Raw genomic sequence first — 16,063 nt, 5'->3', positions numbered from 1 at the left:
TTTCGCCGGTTCGCTTTTCTTTCCCAAAACACCTGATTAATATTTTACTTAAATACTTAGATTGTTATTTTTTTAGGGAAAAATTTTTCTGCTTTCAGCACCACATCTTTCCCTTTCTTTAAAATGATTTGGTGAATCGGGGGACTCCAATTGGGTAAAAAATTTGGGACGGGGTACATAAACCATGAGCTTTTAAACCCATATCGTTGCGATTGACTCGGTACGGTTTTCAAGTGATAAAACGAAATTTCACTAACGATCTCGGGGGCCCCAAAAGGGGGTTTTGGGTGCTGCCCCAGAGTCGCCCAAAGCCCCACCGCCATGATAACGGGGGCCACTCAATCTCAACGTTCCAAACTTGACTGGAGCGAGAAACCTTTCTTCAAGAGTCAGAAACACAGTGGGAATAAAGGGTTTTCCCCGCGGAAGAGCGCAGGAAAAAGAGCTACACTCTTTTTTGGGACGCCCACAGACCAGGGCACCTTTCTAGGTCGTTCCGGACCATCTGATCCCGGAACGCCACCCGGGGCGTGGGGTGGGACTCGAGCCTTTCCCATCAACTTGGCGGAATCGAGATGCAACGAAATTCAAACCCTCGAACCCGGCTGGCGACGAGGCTTACACAGGGCCTCGGGTGCAGTGCGAGACATCCACCACGCTGGGACGAGAGGCCTCTGCCTCGTTACGATGCTGTTTAACCTGATGTGTAATTCAGCCCTTAAAACAGAACGAGAGTCTGTCTGTTCATGAAAGCTTGTATCTTTTTTTTGGGCTGCAGGAAATTTATAAGAGCAAAAGCAACTTGCATATATGGATGCAGTGCAAATGCAGCCAAAAGTGCATTTTCAAAACTATTTTCAGTGACTCTTTTTATTTCTTACTAACCGGTAGCTAGACAGATATATCCTGTATATGTTCTAAAAAGATTATTTTTTTCATAAGCTCAAGAAATACTGTAAATAATGACAGCAGCCTCTGTACTTATAAATTTTCTCAGTAAGGATTTTTTTGTTATGGTGTCTTCTAGATAATAAAAAAATATATGAGATGGAGTGCTGATATAGTTTTCATGTCTGTTGTTTAAAAAATGAATGGGATATAAAAAAATGTCAGATGTAAGTAGAAGTATGTATTGGTCCCGACATATATAAAACAAGGATGAATCAGGAGCTGTAAGATTAGCCCCCTGCCTCCATGGCCATACTTACTATTATCAAAGCCTTTTGTTATCCTACTATTCTCCTTGGCCTTATCTCATACTAATCCACGATAGTCTTATTGCCTTCAATCTTCTGCAACTTTTCTCACAATTATCGTTATTCTTTCACTCCCTCTTCCAATGTCGGCACCGGATACATTGCTTTTTTAAATGTGCATCCGTTTTCGTTTCACACAATTTTTCTGTCATACATATTTATCTTTGCCCTTTGGACTCATTCTTATCGCGGCGCCATCATAAGTCCGTGAAACATCTTTCGTGTTTGATACTACTGTAGAAGAGAAGTACTATAAATAGAATATATTTATTTTAAGGCGAGACGTTTGAGAGAGAAATAGTTTGGGGGGGGGGGGAGGGGGGAGGCACGGAATTCCAAACCACACCAGCGCTTGCACGCAAATGCCATCTTCACGTGCAACAGAATGTCTCAGACATACCTAAGACGGGAAATTACATGCTAGATTCAGTAACATGGTAACGGATCAGAATTCGTGCCCGGTCCGGCGTGGTGATTGTCCCTGCAAACGAAGGGGGACCTGTGTAAGCCACGTCACCAAACAGGTCTCGACGGTGAAGCTCGTTGCACTCTTTGATCTCCGCCAAGTTGATCGGGATGCTCGAGTCCCACCACCACAGGCCCCGGGGTGGACTTCTAGGGATCAAATGGTCCCGGTACGACACTGAGTGGTCTTTTAGTCGTTGGGGCCCTGCCTATGGGTTGTTACCGGGGGAGGATTTCTCCATCGTCTGCAGCGCCTCTGTCTGCGGTTCTTACTGAAATCACGATCCTGTGTGTGTGTGGACTGCTGCGTCTTTTCTGCATGATTCCAGTCGAACGATCCCTGACGATTCGTTTCGTGCTCGCTGTCCTGGGCGTCTGCCTGCTGCCCGTCGCGACGGGCGAAGGCATGGCCCTCTCTGTATGCTCGCATCAAGTGCAGGAACGTCATCTCACTCCATTCGAGGTTCGCGTTGCTGAAGGTCGCCCTTTTGTTGAACTTATCCGAAGAGTGGGACGCTGGCGGCTCTGGGACAGCACGATGACTCGCGTGGCCTTTGTATCTGCAGATGTATACATCTAAATTAAGTAGATATTATGTACGAGAATGCATAAACGCATGCACACAAAAAAAGGACACATACAAACACACACACCCGTATCAGTGTATTTCTGTAAAGATATAGTATATATATATATGTACTGTATTATTCTACGCTGTCTCTCAAGCTAATCTCCCTCTTTCTCCCCCCCTCTCTCTCTCTTCCCCCCCCCCCTCTCTTTCTCCCCCCTTTCCCTTTCTCTCACTTTCACTCTTTCTCCCTTCCTTTTGTTTCTCACTTTTTTCTCCTCCCCCCTCTCTCTCTCGCTGTCCCTGTTTATCCTCTTCTCACCTTTTCCAGACGAGGCACAACGTAACGGTGATTTCGAGCATCATCGCCAGCACATCGTGTATGGAGCGAGATGCATTGTTACAGGCGGGTCTGCTGCAGCATCCAGGAAGTGTGCCTGATAATAATAACAAAGAGTCTAAAGATATTTGCTGAAAAAAGGGTTTGTGTAGGTATGTTCATCTGTATATGTCTACCTATCTGCACATACATTTCTACACTTATACAAACACATAGCACACACAAGTGCATATATATAATATTATAATATATATATATATATATATATATATATATATATATATATATATATATATACACATGTATGTGTATGTAAATTGATAAATAGATATGTATAGATAGATAGATAGGCAGATAGATAAATATGTATAAGTATATATATGTGTGTAGATATATATTTGTGAATACATACATAATATATATGTGTGTTGGTATATATATATGTATGTGTGTGTATATATATGTATATATATGAAATATATATATATATATATATATATATATATATATATATATACTATGTATAACATATAGACATAATATATATATATAATATTATTATAAAATATATATAATATTATATATATATATATTTTATATAATATTTTATATTTTATATTATATATATATAAAATATATATATCATATTATAAAATATATATATATGCGGGAAATGTGTGTGCATATACACCCATAACATCATATGGGTGTATTTAAATATATAATACTGAGATAATATATATATATATATAATAAAATAATACCACACTCATATATATATACCACCACACATATATAGTATGTATTCACAAATATATATCTACACACACATATATATACTTTACATTTATCTATCTGCCTATCTATCTATCTATACATATCTATTTTTCAATTTACATACACATACATGTGTATATATATATATATATATATATATATATATATATATATATATATATATATCTTATATATATAAAATATTATGTTTAATATATGTTGTACACACACACCCCACACACACACACACACACACACACCACACCCCACACACACACACACACCACACACACACACCACACACAAAACAACACACACACACAGGTTTGCCACTTAGGTGTGGAACAGGAAAACGAAGAGGTAGACTAACAAAGACTAACTAAGTTTCATGTTTATTTGCACACGTTTCAAAGATAAATCATATCTCTATCATCAGTGCTATAATAGTGAACCGAAATAACATACATTAGACAACAGAAGAAAAAAGAATAAGAATAGTATTAAAATTGCTGAAGACAAAAGTGAATATTATTTTAGGGTAATTGCTTTGTAGAAGCGTTTTTAATTGTTTTCTGATTTCAAATCTTAACTTCTCCATAAATGGTAGTTTCGCGTATCTGTGATCCCTTTTAATAGTTGATACGACAGGTTGATTTGATTTTTTTTCACACAGAAAGGTCTTTGTTATTTTATCAAATAAATACAATGGGAACCCATTTCTTACAAAGCAGTTTTTAAACAGCCTACGAGATTCCACTTTATTTGTGTTCTAATGTAGTATATCTATTTACCTGTCGTGATTGCCAAAAACAGGCACGTGGGGGCAACCTCACAATGGTTGTGGGCAGATAATGGAACACAAGGCCATTCATTTCATTTCTTTCTCGGCCAAAGAGGGCACTCTCACAAACACTCATCCTTTCTCCAACACGATCTCAATATTCTATTCTCTCATTCCTCTCGCCCAGACCTCATTATCTTGAAGCTTTGGTGATTTGTAAGATGAATTCGAGCCAAACAACACTACCACCCAAACCACCTTGTTTACCAAGTAGCTGCTTTCACCCCTGACTATCACCCATGTTGGTTGGTCTTTCATATCTTTAATCCATTTTTTTTCATTGTATATATTTTATATCTTTATTGTTTGTTCACAGTTTGTTTCTGTTATTGTTTTTGATCGAATTATCTTTCACGTAGACTAATATATATTTTGGTTCAGTATTACAGCGCTGATGATGGAGATATGATTTGTCTTGGGAAACTTTTTGCAAATAAACATGAAGTTAATTACAGCCGGTTAGTCTGCCTTTTCCTTTTGACTATTTTTATATATATTATATACCCATATATGTTGTGTGTATGCTGTATAATATATATATATTATATTATAATATATATATATATATAATATAATACTATATTTTGGTGTGTGTGTTTTGTTGTTGTTGTATGTGTGGTATGTTGTGTTGTTGTGTTTGATTGTGGTTGTGTGCATATGTGTGTGTGTTATTGTGTGTGTGTAATAAAGTATATATGATTATATATATATATATATGTTATATATTTATATTATTTATATATATATATATAATTATATATAATTAGTGTGTGTGTATTATTCTATGCTGCCTAATTCAACGACGCGTTTTTCTCTGCTACAGCCCTTGTTCCTTATCCTCCGCCTTCCACCTAATGCCGGCCCCGGCGCATAGTCCCCCGATCCTCCGACCTATGGTTTTTTCATGTATCAGCAGGGAAAGAGTGTTTGCTATTCATATGCATGTGTGTGTCCCGTATGTTTATACGTACTACTACAAACGTGTATATATGTATAATATATGTATATGTATATGAATACACACACACACTCATACACACATACATATGTAAATATATAAATATAAAGAATAAATAGATAAATATATTTGTATATATATACATACTATATATGTATATGTGCATGTGTGTGTGTTTGTGCACATGTTGTATAATGTACACGTCTATGAAAGTACGTATATATGCATACTATCCTGTATACAAAGAACGCTAACTGTAAATTCATATCTCTCACTCGCCTATTTTTGTACACCCGCCCCACATACATCCCTGTAGAGATATGTACATTCAGTAAGAATATATACACATTTTGGGTGATTTGCTTTTTCCCCCCCCCCATTTTTAATCTCGCATCAGAGCACATTTTGAATATATGGTTGTACGTATAAGCACATATGGATTAGATGTAATTGCTTTTTGTCTCACCTAAAATCAGCGGGTCGGAAGCCCCCCCTCAGCGCCTTCGGACCAGCGCTGAAGCTGCTCAGCTCCTTCGACTTCGAGAACTTGGATGGCCGGTGCTCCTCGAACATGCTGAACCTAAAATGTTGATTTGGAGAATGTCATGGCGGACGGTACGGGACAGTTGTGTATACTTTTACTTGTATGGAGGTACAGGTGTGTGTCTGCAGTTACACATATGAATGTATTTTTGCTATTGGGAGAATATATAATTATATATAATATATATATAATATATATATGAATTATGGATGTATCCCTGTACTCATAGTTATGGGCGTATGTTTTACTTACATGTACGTTGGATAATATGGCTGTACGTATATGGATGGATGGATGTTATATCTACATGTATTATGGATATATAGTTGTAATTATGCATATGCTTTCACGTATGAATGTATGTCTTACCTATATATACACGTCCTGAATGCATATACGCATGCATGTATACCTGCACTATATGTATGGATTATTCCTTACTTATATGCACTTGCGGGTGCATGTCTGTACGGCTAAATTCTCCCCCCCCCTGTTCTACTCTTCCCACTGTCAGCCTCGTCCTCTCTCACTCCATCCTCCTCTCTTCCCCTTGCTCTCCCCCCTTTGCCTCAGCACAAGCACTTTGGCCCGAAACCTACCTGTTGGTGACACGCAGGCCCGGAACAGCGGGCCACGGCCTCCATGGTCTCCCACCTCAACTCGTCTATTCGTCTGTCCAACTCTCTGTACGTCATCGTTTCGTTCTGTCGGCGGGTTGGACGTAGTTGACATAAATGATACATATATGTATTATGTATGTATATATATTATATATCATTATATGTATATCAATTAAAATATGTGTATATGTATAATATATCATATATATGTAATATAAAATATATACATTATATATATGTATCTATCTATCTATATATATTCACACACATTACACACACACACATATATAAAATGTGTGTGTGGGGTAGACATATACGTACATAACGTGGTGTGTGTGTGTATGTGTGGTATGAAAGAGTACATGCGAAAGACAAAAAACGGCAACAATGTTGTTAAAGTGATATGTTGCTAATACAATAGGGTATAATTTTCACACTATCATTTGCTTTAAAAATTTATAAACCATTTGCATGAAATACACACCTTACACTCAATCCTGTAGCGGAGTATCTTGTCAGTCCGATCCAATAAATGCAGGAACACGTGCTAATTTTGGAGTCCCCATAAAATAGATCCAAAGGACCCCTTTTCCTCCAGCCTCCTCCTGAGCAGGTGGCGAAGGAGGCCGGCTGGTCTAGGGCGCGATGACGAAAGGGCACGAAGGGCAACACGCCTCCGCCGGCGTCGATTCTGCTTCCCCCTCGGACGTGCGGCCTCGGCTGACCCTGCTTCGTCCCCGGGCCCGGGGGTTCGTCCTCTCCTTTTAGGTGCTCGAAGGACACGAGATTTGGGCAAAAGGGCGCCGAGGAACGATAGTCGCCCGTGTCAGGCCCCGAGGATGACGCCCCCTTGTGCACCAAGTGCCGCACTCCCCTGGCAGCAGCAGCGATCTCTTCCTCGCCGTAGGTTACGGTAGCCCTGGATTTTGCCCCGGGGTCTCGCTCGTGGCAACATGGCGGAAAACGTTTTTTGCTAGAACGCCATTAATAGTGAATAGCGAGCGACCCCACATCAACGTCCGAAATCTTCGTGCTTGTTGCAAAGGACGTGGTAGATCGGTAGTAATACCTTTATCGGTGGATATAACTTTATAAAAACTCGCTGTTGTGAAACACACAAGATTACCAAAACTAAAAGGTGATGCTGTAGTTCCATCACGAGGGAAAAGGGAAGACTAAACATTGGCTGACAATCTGAAAAGAACTTATTCTTCAACTGGCTTTTTTTATGTTCATCATGGGTCGCCAGTGCGGATCATTTTTATCCACATCACTATTATTAGATTGGCAGCTTCGTATTAAGGTCGGATGCCCTTCCCGACGCCCCCTACAGATGTCGGCGGTGGACCTAGCCTTTGCTTGAAGAGGCATACCCTACAAGGCAGCAGGGGGATTTGGAGTGAGAGTTCCCTTCTTCCCACCTTTGCCTGAAGAGGCATACCGTACAAGGCGCAGGGGGATGCAGTTTAACGTCATACCCGGGACATGAGATGGGGAATGAACGTTAGCTATTTTTAGGTTATTCTGCCTTTTACCTGAATCTCGAGAAGGAAAATGAATGAGAAATCGGTCTTGGCAACGTCCCTGATGTTCCTTCCCTATAACTTATAATTTTTACCTTTTTTTGTGCATAGAATAAGAAATGTTTAAGAAAGATATAGCTAATTTCCATGAAGTTTTGTTTATTTGCCATTCGGGCACCATTAAGGCTGTTCCCCAGATTTATGATATTGCTGGAAGTATAGCGGCCACGTAAGGGGAAAAAAGACGCTTATATCTATTTTTAGATACAAAATAAATTTTTCCGCGTCATTGTCTGTTCACCCTTATTACTAAAAACTTGAATGATAGATTGAATTTATTTTTTAGTTACATTACAATAAAATGTGTAAGGAAAAGTCAGATATTAAATACCATGCGCCATACAGGAACGGGGGAAAAAGTATTTTCCTGTAGATAAAGAGAGAGAGAGAGAGAGAAAAGAGAGAGAGAGGAGAAGTATAGCATATATTTAATAATAAAAATCAGGGGCAAACAAACGAAATGTGTGTATTTTTGCGTACATACGTCTTCGCATACGTTCACTCGTCCGCACTGCCTTGTGTAGCGTTACTCCCATCGACGCACTTATGTTAAACCTCCAAGTTCTTATATTTCCCTTCATGAGATTAAAGTTCGCTTTTCTCCATAAGATCAACATTACCCTTAAATATAGTTAATACAAGTGGTAGCGTGGCCAAAGTTTAAGGAATTCTGAGATTATGTTGTTATTGAGGTTCTAAAAACGCAGTTCCATCTTCAGTTTATTAAAACAATCAATAAAAGACACATACACCTTTATCAGGCACCTTTGATGTATAAGACCTATATGCCCTAAGTGGTGATTTATCCTTAATGCCTGTACTTATCTGTAAAAACAGGGCGCGACCTCCATCAAGTGACGGGCTCATTTAGAAAAGCAGCGTAAATGAGAGGGAGAGAGGGGTTAAAGGTCATTGACCTGAGTTGTCATAGGCTCTTTTACCATCAATTCTGAATGGTTAATTATGAGGAAGAACCACATAAGTATGAGAGAACCACATAGGTGTGGGAGACTGACGTAAATAATTAGGGGAGTTTAGGTGCAACATGAAACATTATTATACTGATCCGGCGTAAGTTCGTCCAAGTACGAAGCATCCTTAGCACGGGGCGGCGACGTCACCCTGCATCATAGAGCATCCTCTCCGCATCCTTAGCGCGGCCGGGGCGGCGATGTCATCCCGTATTTTTTTTTTACAGGTGTCGAATCAGTATACGGGTGATACAGTATGCAAATGATGCATAGTTATAAAAATGAAAAATTGATAAGTAAATGATGAACCATTTTGTAAATGATAGATGCTAATGGATTGTTCCTCATGTAGTAAATTATTTTCCAAACAGGCAATCTACTCTACGAAAGAGGTACCGCTGTAAACATACTATGCCACTGGTATATATAATTTTATAGATATCTCTCTTTCTATCTCTCATTCTCTCTCTGTCTCCCTCCCCCTTCTCCCTCCCTCTCTCTCTCAAAAGCAATGATGACACATACATGTGTATATCTATATGTGTTTATGTACATACGCTCGCTCACACACACACATGCACACACACACACACACACACACACACACACATGCACACACACACACACATATATATATTTACAGTCAAGTACATATATTTTGTAGATCCTGAATATGTATTATAAAAAGATTATTCCTTTCTTTATAAGTTCAATAAGTACTGTAAATGATATAGAGTAGTTTCTTGTTTCTCTATAAAGAAAATATTTTTTTGTCTTCTGCCTAATACAGGTTTCATACTGAAAACCTAGAGCTGCTGTTTAAGAATGTTACATGAAAAATGAAACATCAGATTAAAATCGAAGTATGTATTGGTAACAATACGCATAAATACAAAACAGTAAAATCAGCCTCCTTGCCTCCGTGGCCACAGATCTCATTATTACCAAAGCCTTTCTCTTACGCTAATAGTCTCTTGTACTGATCTCATACTAATCCACGACACACCTCTTTCCTTAGTCCTACTACTTCCTTTCCCCCGTCATTATCACTATTATTTCTCTCGTTCTTCCAATATTCTATTATATGTTTAAGTAACCAATTTTTAAATTTTTTGCCTCCGTCATCGTTTCACACGCGCGCTGTCGCATCTTTCTTTTCTCTCAAACATTTATTTTTGACCTTTTGGACTCATTCTTATCGCATGTACCTTCATAAGTCCGATAGAACCGTGATACATTTTACTTATCGATACATCTTCACGTGCAACAGAATGTCTCAGACATACCTAAGACGGAATTACATACTAGGTTCAGTAACATGGTAACGAGATCAGAAGACGTGCCCGGTCCGGCGTGGTGATCGTCCCTGCAGGCAAGAGGAGGACCTGTGTAAGCCAAGTCACCAGTCAGGTCTCGACGGTGAAGCTCGTTGCACTCTTCGATCTCCGCCAGGTTGATCGGGATGCTCGAGTCCCACCACCACAGGCCCGGCGTGGACATTACAGGGATCAGATGGTCCCGGTACGACACTGAGTGGTCTTTTAGTCGTTGGCCGTGCCTATGGTTGTTACCGGGGAGGAGTTCTCCATCGTCCGCAGCGCCTCTGTCTTGCGGTTCGTTATTGAAATCACGATCCTGATTGTGTGTGGACTGCCGCGTCTTCTCTGCATGATTCCAGTCGAACGATCCCTGACGATTCGTTTCGTGCTCGCTGTCCTGGGCGTCTGCCTGCTGCCCGTCGCGAGGGACGAAGGCATGGCCCTCTCTGTATGCTCGCATCAAGTGCAGGAAAGTCATTTCACTCCATTCGAGGTTCACGTTGCTGAAGGCCGCCCTTCTGTTGAACTTATTCGGGGAGTGAGGACGCTGGCGGCTCTGGGACAGCACGATGACTCGCGTGGCCTTTGATATCTGCAGATGTATGCATCTAAATGTAAGTAGATATTATGTACGAGAATGCATAAACGCATGCACACACAAACGAACACATACAAACGCACACACCCGTATCTGTGTATTTCTGTAAAGATATAGTATATATATGTATGTACTGTATATATTCTACGCTGTCTCTCAAGCTAATCTCTCTCTTTCTCCCCCCCCCCTCTCTCTTTCTCTCACTTTCACTCTTTCTCCCTTCCTTTCTGTTTCTCACTTTTTTCTCCCCCCCTCTGTCTCTCTCTCGCTGTCTCCTGTTTATCCTCTTCTCACCTTTTCCAGACGAGGCACAACGTAACGGTGCATTTCGAGCATCATCGCCAGCACATCGTGTATGGAGCGAGATGTAGTGTTGTCATACAGGCGGGTCTGCTGCAGCATCCAGGAAGTGTAGCCTGAAAATAATAATAATGAGTCTAAAGATATTTGCTGAATAGGTATGTATGTATATCTGTATATGTCTACCTATCTGCACATACATTTCTACACTTATACAAAACACATAGACACACACAAGTGCATATATATATATATATATGTATATATATATGAAATATATATATGTATAATATATATATACATATTATATATATATATATATATATATATATATATATATATATATATATATATTATATATATGCAAACATATATATATATATATATATATATATATATATATATATATATATATATTATATATATATATATATATATATATGCGTGGAGTGTGTGTGCATATATACACCTATATATGTATACATACATACATAGGTGTATATATATAAATATATAATATAATGTAAATATGTATATATACATATATACACACATACATACATACATACATACATATATATATATATATATATATATATATATATATATATCAATTTACATACACATATATGTGTATATATATAGCTCACACTTTGTTTATATTATTGTTCTTGTTTCATTATTTCGGAAGCTTTGGTGATTTGTAAGATGAAATCCGAGCCAAACAACACTGCCACAACCACCTTGTTTACCAAGTAGCTGCTTTCACCCCCTGGCTATCACCCATGTTGGTTGGTCTTTCATGTGTTTAATCCATTCTTTTCATTGTATATAATGTTATATCTTTATTGTTTGTTCACAGTTTGTTTCTGTTATTGTTTTTGATCGAATTATCTTTCACGTACCATTGTTAATTTAGAGAACCTCTGTATTTTTTTCACCTATAGACTAATATATATTATTTTGGTTCAGTATTACAACACTGATGATGGAGATATGATTTGTCTTGGAAACGTTTGCAAATAAACATGAAATTAATTACAGCCGTGTTAGTCTGCCTTTTCGTTTTGACTATATATATTATATCACACACACACATATATATGTGTGTGTATGCATATGTATATATATATACACATATATATGTGTGTGTGTATGTATGTGTGTGTGAGTGTGTGTGTGTGTGTGGCGCGCGTGTGTGTGTGTATTGTGTGTGTGTATAAGAGTATATATATTATATTCATATGTATGTGTGTGTGTGTCTGTGTGTGTGTGCGCATGTTTATACGTACAAACATACAAACATGTATATATATATATATATATATATATATATATATATATATACATACATATATATATGTATATGTATACACACACACACTCATACACACACACACACATACATATGTAAATATATAAAATATAAAGAAATAAATAGATAAATATATTTGTATATATATATATATGTATATATGCACGTGTGTGTGTTTGTGCACATAGTTGTATATATGTACACGTCTATGAAAGTACGTATATATGCATACTATCTGTATACAAAGAACGCTAACTGTAAATTCATATCTCTCACTCGCCTATTTTTGTACACCCGACCATATACATGCATGTAGAGATATGTACATTCTGTAAGAATATATACATATTTGAGTGATTTGCTTCTTCCCCCGTCCCCCATCTTTAATCTCGCAGTCAGAGCACATATGGATATATGGTTGTACGTATAAGCACATATGGATTAGATGTAATGCTTTTTGTCTCACCTACAATCAGCAGGTCGGGAAGATCCTCAGCGCCTTCGGACCAGCGCTGAAGCTGCCTCAGCTCCTTCGACTTCGAGAACTTGGATGGCCGGTGTTCCTCGAACATGCTGAACCTGAATGTTGATTTGGAGAATGTCATGGCTCGGACGGTACGGGACAGTTGTGTTTACTTTTACTTGATGGAGGTACAGGTGTGGTGTCTGCAGTATAGGGATGGATGGATGTTATATGTACATGTATTATGGATATATGTTGTAATTATGCATATGCTTTCACTTATGCATAGTATATACACGTCTGATGCCTATACACATGCATGTATACCTGCACTAATATGTATGGATGTATTCCTTACTTATATGCACTTGCGGCTGCATGTCTGCACGGCTAAATTATCTCCCCTCCCCCTCTTCTATCTCTTCCCACTGTCAACCTCGTCCTCTCTCACTCCATCCCCTTCTCTTCCCCCTTGCTCTCCCCACCTTTGCCTCACACAAGCACTTTGGCCCTGAAACCTACCTGTTGGTGACCGCAGGCCCGGAAACAGCGGGCCCGGCCTCCATGGTCTCCCACCTCATCTCGCCTATTCGTCTGTCCAACTCTCTGTACGTCATCGTTTCGTTCTGTCGGCGGGTTGGACCGTAGTTGACATAAATGGATACATACATGTATATATGTATATATATTATATTATATATTATATATTATAATATATGTGTCATCTATCTATCTATATATCTATCTATCTATCTATCTATCTATATATATTCACACACATCACACACACACACATATATTTATGTGTGTGTGTGTGTAGACAAGTACATATACGTGGTGTGTGTGTGTATGTAGATATACATGCGAAAGACAATAACGGCAACAATGTTGTTAAAGTGATAGTTGCTAATACGAATAGGGTATAATTTTCACTCTATCAGTGCATTAATATTATAAACCATTTGACAATGAAATACACACTTACACTCAATCCTGTAGCGGAATATCTTGTCAGTCCGATCCAATAAATGCAGAACACGTGTCTATTTTGGAGTCCCCATGAAGTAGATCCAGAAGGACCCTTTTCCTCCAGCCTCCTCCTGACGCAGGTGGCGAAGGAGGCCGGCTGGTCGTAGGGCGCGATGACGCACGGCACGAAGGGCAACACGCCTCCGCCGGCGTCGATTCTGCTTCCCCCTCGGACGTGCGGCCTCGGCTGACCCTGCTTCGTTCCGGCCGGGGCTTCGCCCTCTCCTTTGAGGTGCTCGAAGGACACGAGATTGGGCAGAAGGGCGCCGAGGACGCGATAGTCGGCCGTGTCAGGCCCCGAGGATGACGCCCTCTTGTGCACCAAGTGCCGCACTCCCCTGGCAGCAGCAGCGATCTCTTCCTCGCCGTAGGTTACGGTAGCCCTGGATTTTGCCCCGGGTGTCTCGCTCGTGGCAACATGGCGGAAAACGTTCTTGCTAGGAACGCCATTAATAGTGAATAGCGAGCGACACACATCAACGTCTGAAATCTTCGTGCTTGTTGCAAAGGACGTGGTAGGTCTGTAGTAATATCCTTTATCGGTGGATATAACTTTATAAAAACTCACTGTTGTGAAACACACAAGAATTACCAAAACTAAATGGTGATGCTGTAGTTCCATCACGAGGGAAAAGGGAAGACTAAACATTGGCTGACAATCTGGAATGAACTTATTCGTCAACTGGCTTTTCCTTGTTCATCATGGGTCGCCGGTGCAGATCATTTTTATCCACATATTGTTAGATTGGCAGCTTCGTATTAAGGTCGGATGCCCTTCCTGACGCCACTACAGATGTCGGCGGTGGACTTAGCCCTTGCCTGAATAGGCATACCCTACAAGGCAGCAGGGGGATTTGGAGTGAGAGTTCCCTTCTCCTACCTTTGCCTGAAGAAGCATACCGTACAAGGCAGCAGGGGGATGCAGTTTAACGTCATACCCAGGGCATGAGAATCTGGATTGAACAATAGCTATTTTTAGGCTATTCTGCCTTTTACCTGAATCTCGAGAGAGGAAAATGAATGAGAAATTCAGTCTTGGCAACGTCCCTGATGTTCCTTCCCTATAACTTATAATTTTTAACGTTTTTTTTGTGGATAGAGTAATGATAATGTTAAGAAAGATATAGCTAATTTCCATGAAGTGTTGATATTTGCCATTCCGGGCACCATTAAGGCTGTTCTCAGATTTATGATATTGCTGGAAGTATAGCGAGCCACGTAAGAGGAGGAAGACGCTTATATCTATTTTTAGATACAAAATGAATTTCCGAGTCATTGTCTGTTCACCGTTATTACTAAAAACTTGAATGATAGATTGAATTTATTTGTTAGTTACATTACAATAAAAAAATGTGTAAGGAAAAGTCAGATATTAGTACACATGAGCCATACAGGAACGGGGAAGAAGTATTTTCCTGTAGATACAGAGAGAGAGAGAGAGGGAGGGAGAGAGAAAGAAAGAGATATAGAAGTATATATTATAATAAAAATCAGTGGCAAACAAACGAAATGTGTGTATTTGTGCGTACATACGTTCTTCGCATACGTTCACTCGTCCGCACTGACCTTGTGTAGCGTTACTCCCATCGACGCCCTTATATTAAGCCTCCAAGTTCTTATATTTCCCTTCATGAGATTAAAGTTCGCTTTTCTCCATAAGATCAACATTACCTTAAATATAATTAATGCAAGTGGTAGCGTGGCCAAAGCTTAAGGAATTCTGAGATTATGTTGTTTATATTGAGATTCTAAAAACGCAGTTCCATCTTCAGTTTATTAAAACAATCAATAAAAAGACACACATCTTTATCAGGCACCTTTGATGTATAAGACCCCCCCCAATCCCTCGCCCGTTGTTGTCGTGGGGGGGCATAGGAAGCGGAGACTGGGACCCAATGATGGGGAACTCCCCAACCTTGGGACTCAGCCCTCGACTCAACTAATTTTGCATGTCTTTATTTTCCTTCCACCTTTCGTTTCTGTCCTTCACCAAACCCTTCTGCTATCCACCTCCTAAGGTGTGAGAGCCGTGCTGAAAGGATGAAAGGCTGATTTGTGCCATCCCCGAACGGCCTGAGGAGCCTGGGCCACCCCGGTTTTTTTCCCTGGGGTTTAG

The 16,063-nt window shown here is 39.6% G+C and overlaps 1 protein-coding gene and 1 pseudogene across 1 annotated transcript in view; both read right to left on the bottom strand.

The window, feature by feature from the left end:
• Positions 1–1,627: 1,627 nt before the first annotated feature.
• LOC119586521 lies at positions 1,628–7,845 on the bottom strand (annotated as a pseudogene).
• A 2,200-nt stretch (positions 7,846–10,045) lies between these two features.
• Positions 10,046–16,063, bottom strand: part of LOC119586517 — a 38,911-nt gene continuing 32,893 nt past the window's right edge. The window contains exons 4-6 of the mRNA XM_037935264.1: positions 12,922–13,034; positions 11,135–11,256; positions 10,046–10,834 (exon numbers count right to left, since the gene is read on the bottom strand). Coding sequence (XP_037791192.1) covers positions 10,181–10,834; positions 11,135–11,256; positions 12,922–13,034 — 889 coding nt within the window. The 3' untranslated portion in view covers positions 10,046–10,180. The remainder of the gene's footprint in view (positions 10,835–11,134; positions 11,257–12,921; positions 13,035–16,063) is intronic.

The sequence above is a fragment of the Penaeus monodon genome, chromosome 3 (assembly GCF_015228065.2).
Source record: "Penaeus monodon isolate SGIC_2016 chromosome 3, NSTDA_Pmon_1, whole genome shotgun sequence".
Lineage (NCBI taxonomy): Eukaryota > Metazoa > Arthropoda > Malacostraca > Decapoda > Penaeidae > Penaeus > Penaeus monodon.
This window is presented reverse-complemented; position numbering and strand designations above follow the sequence as displayed.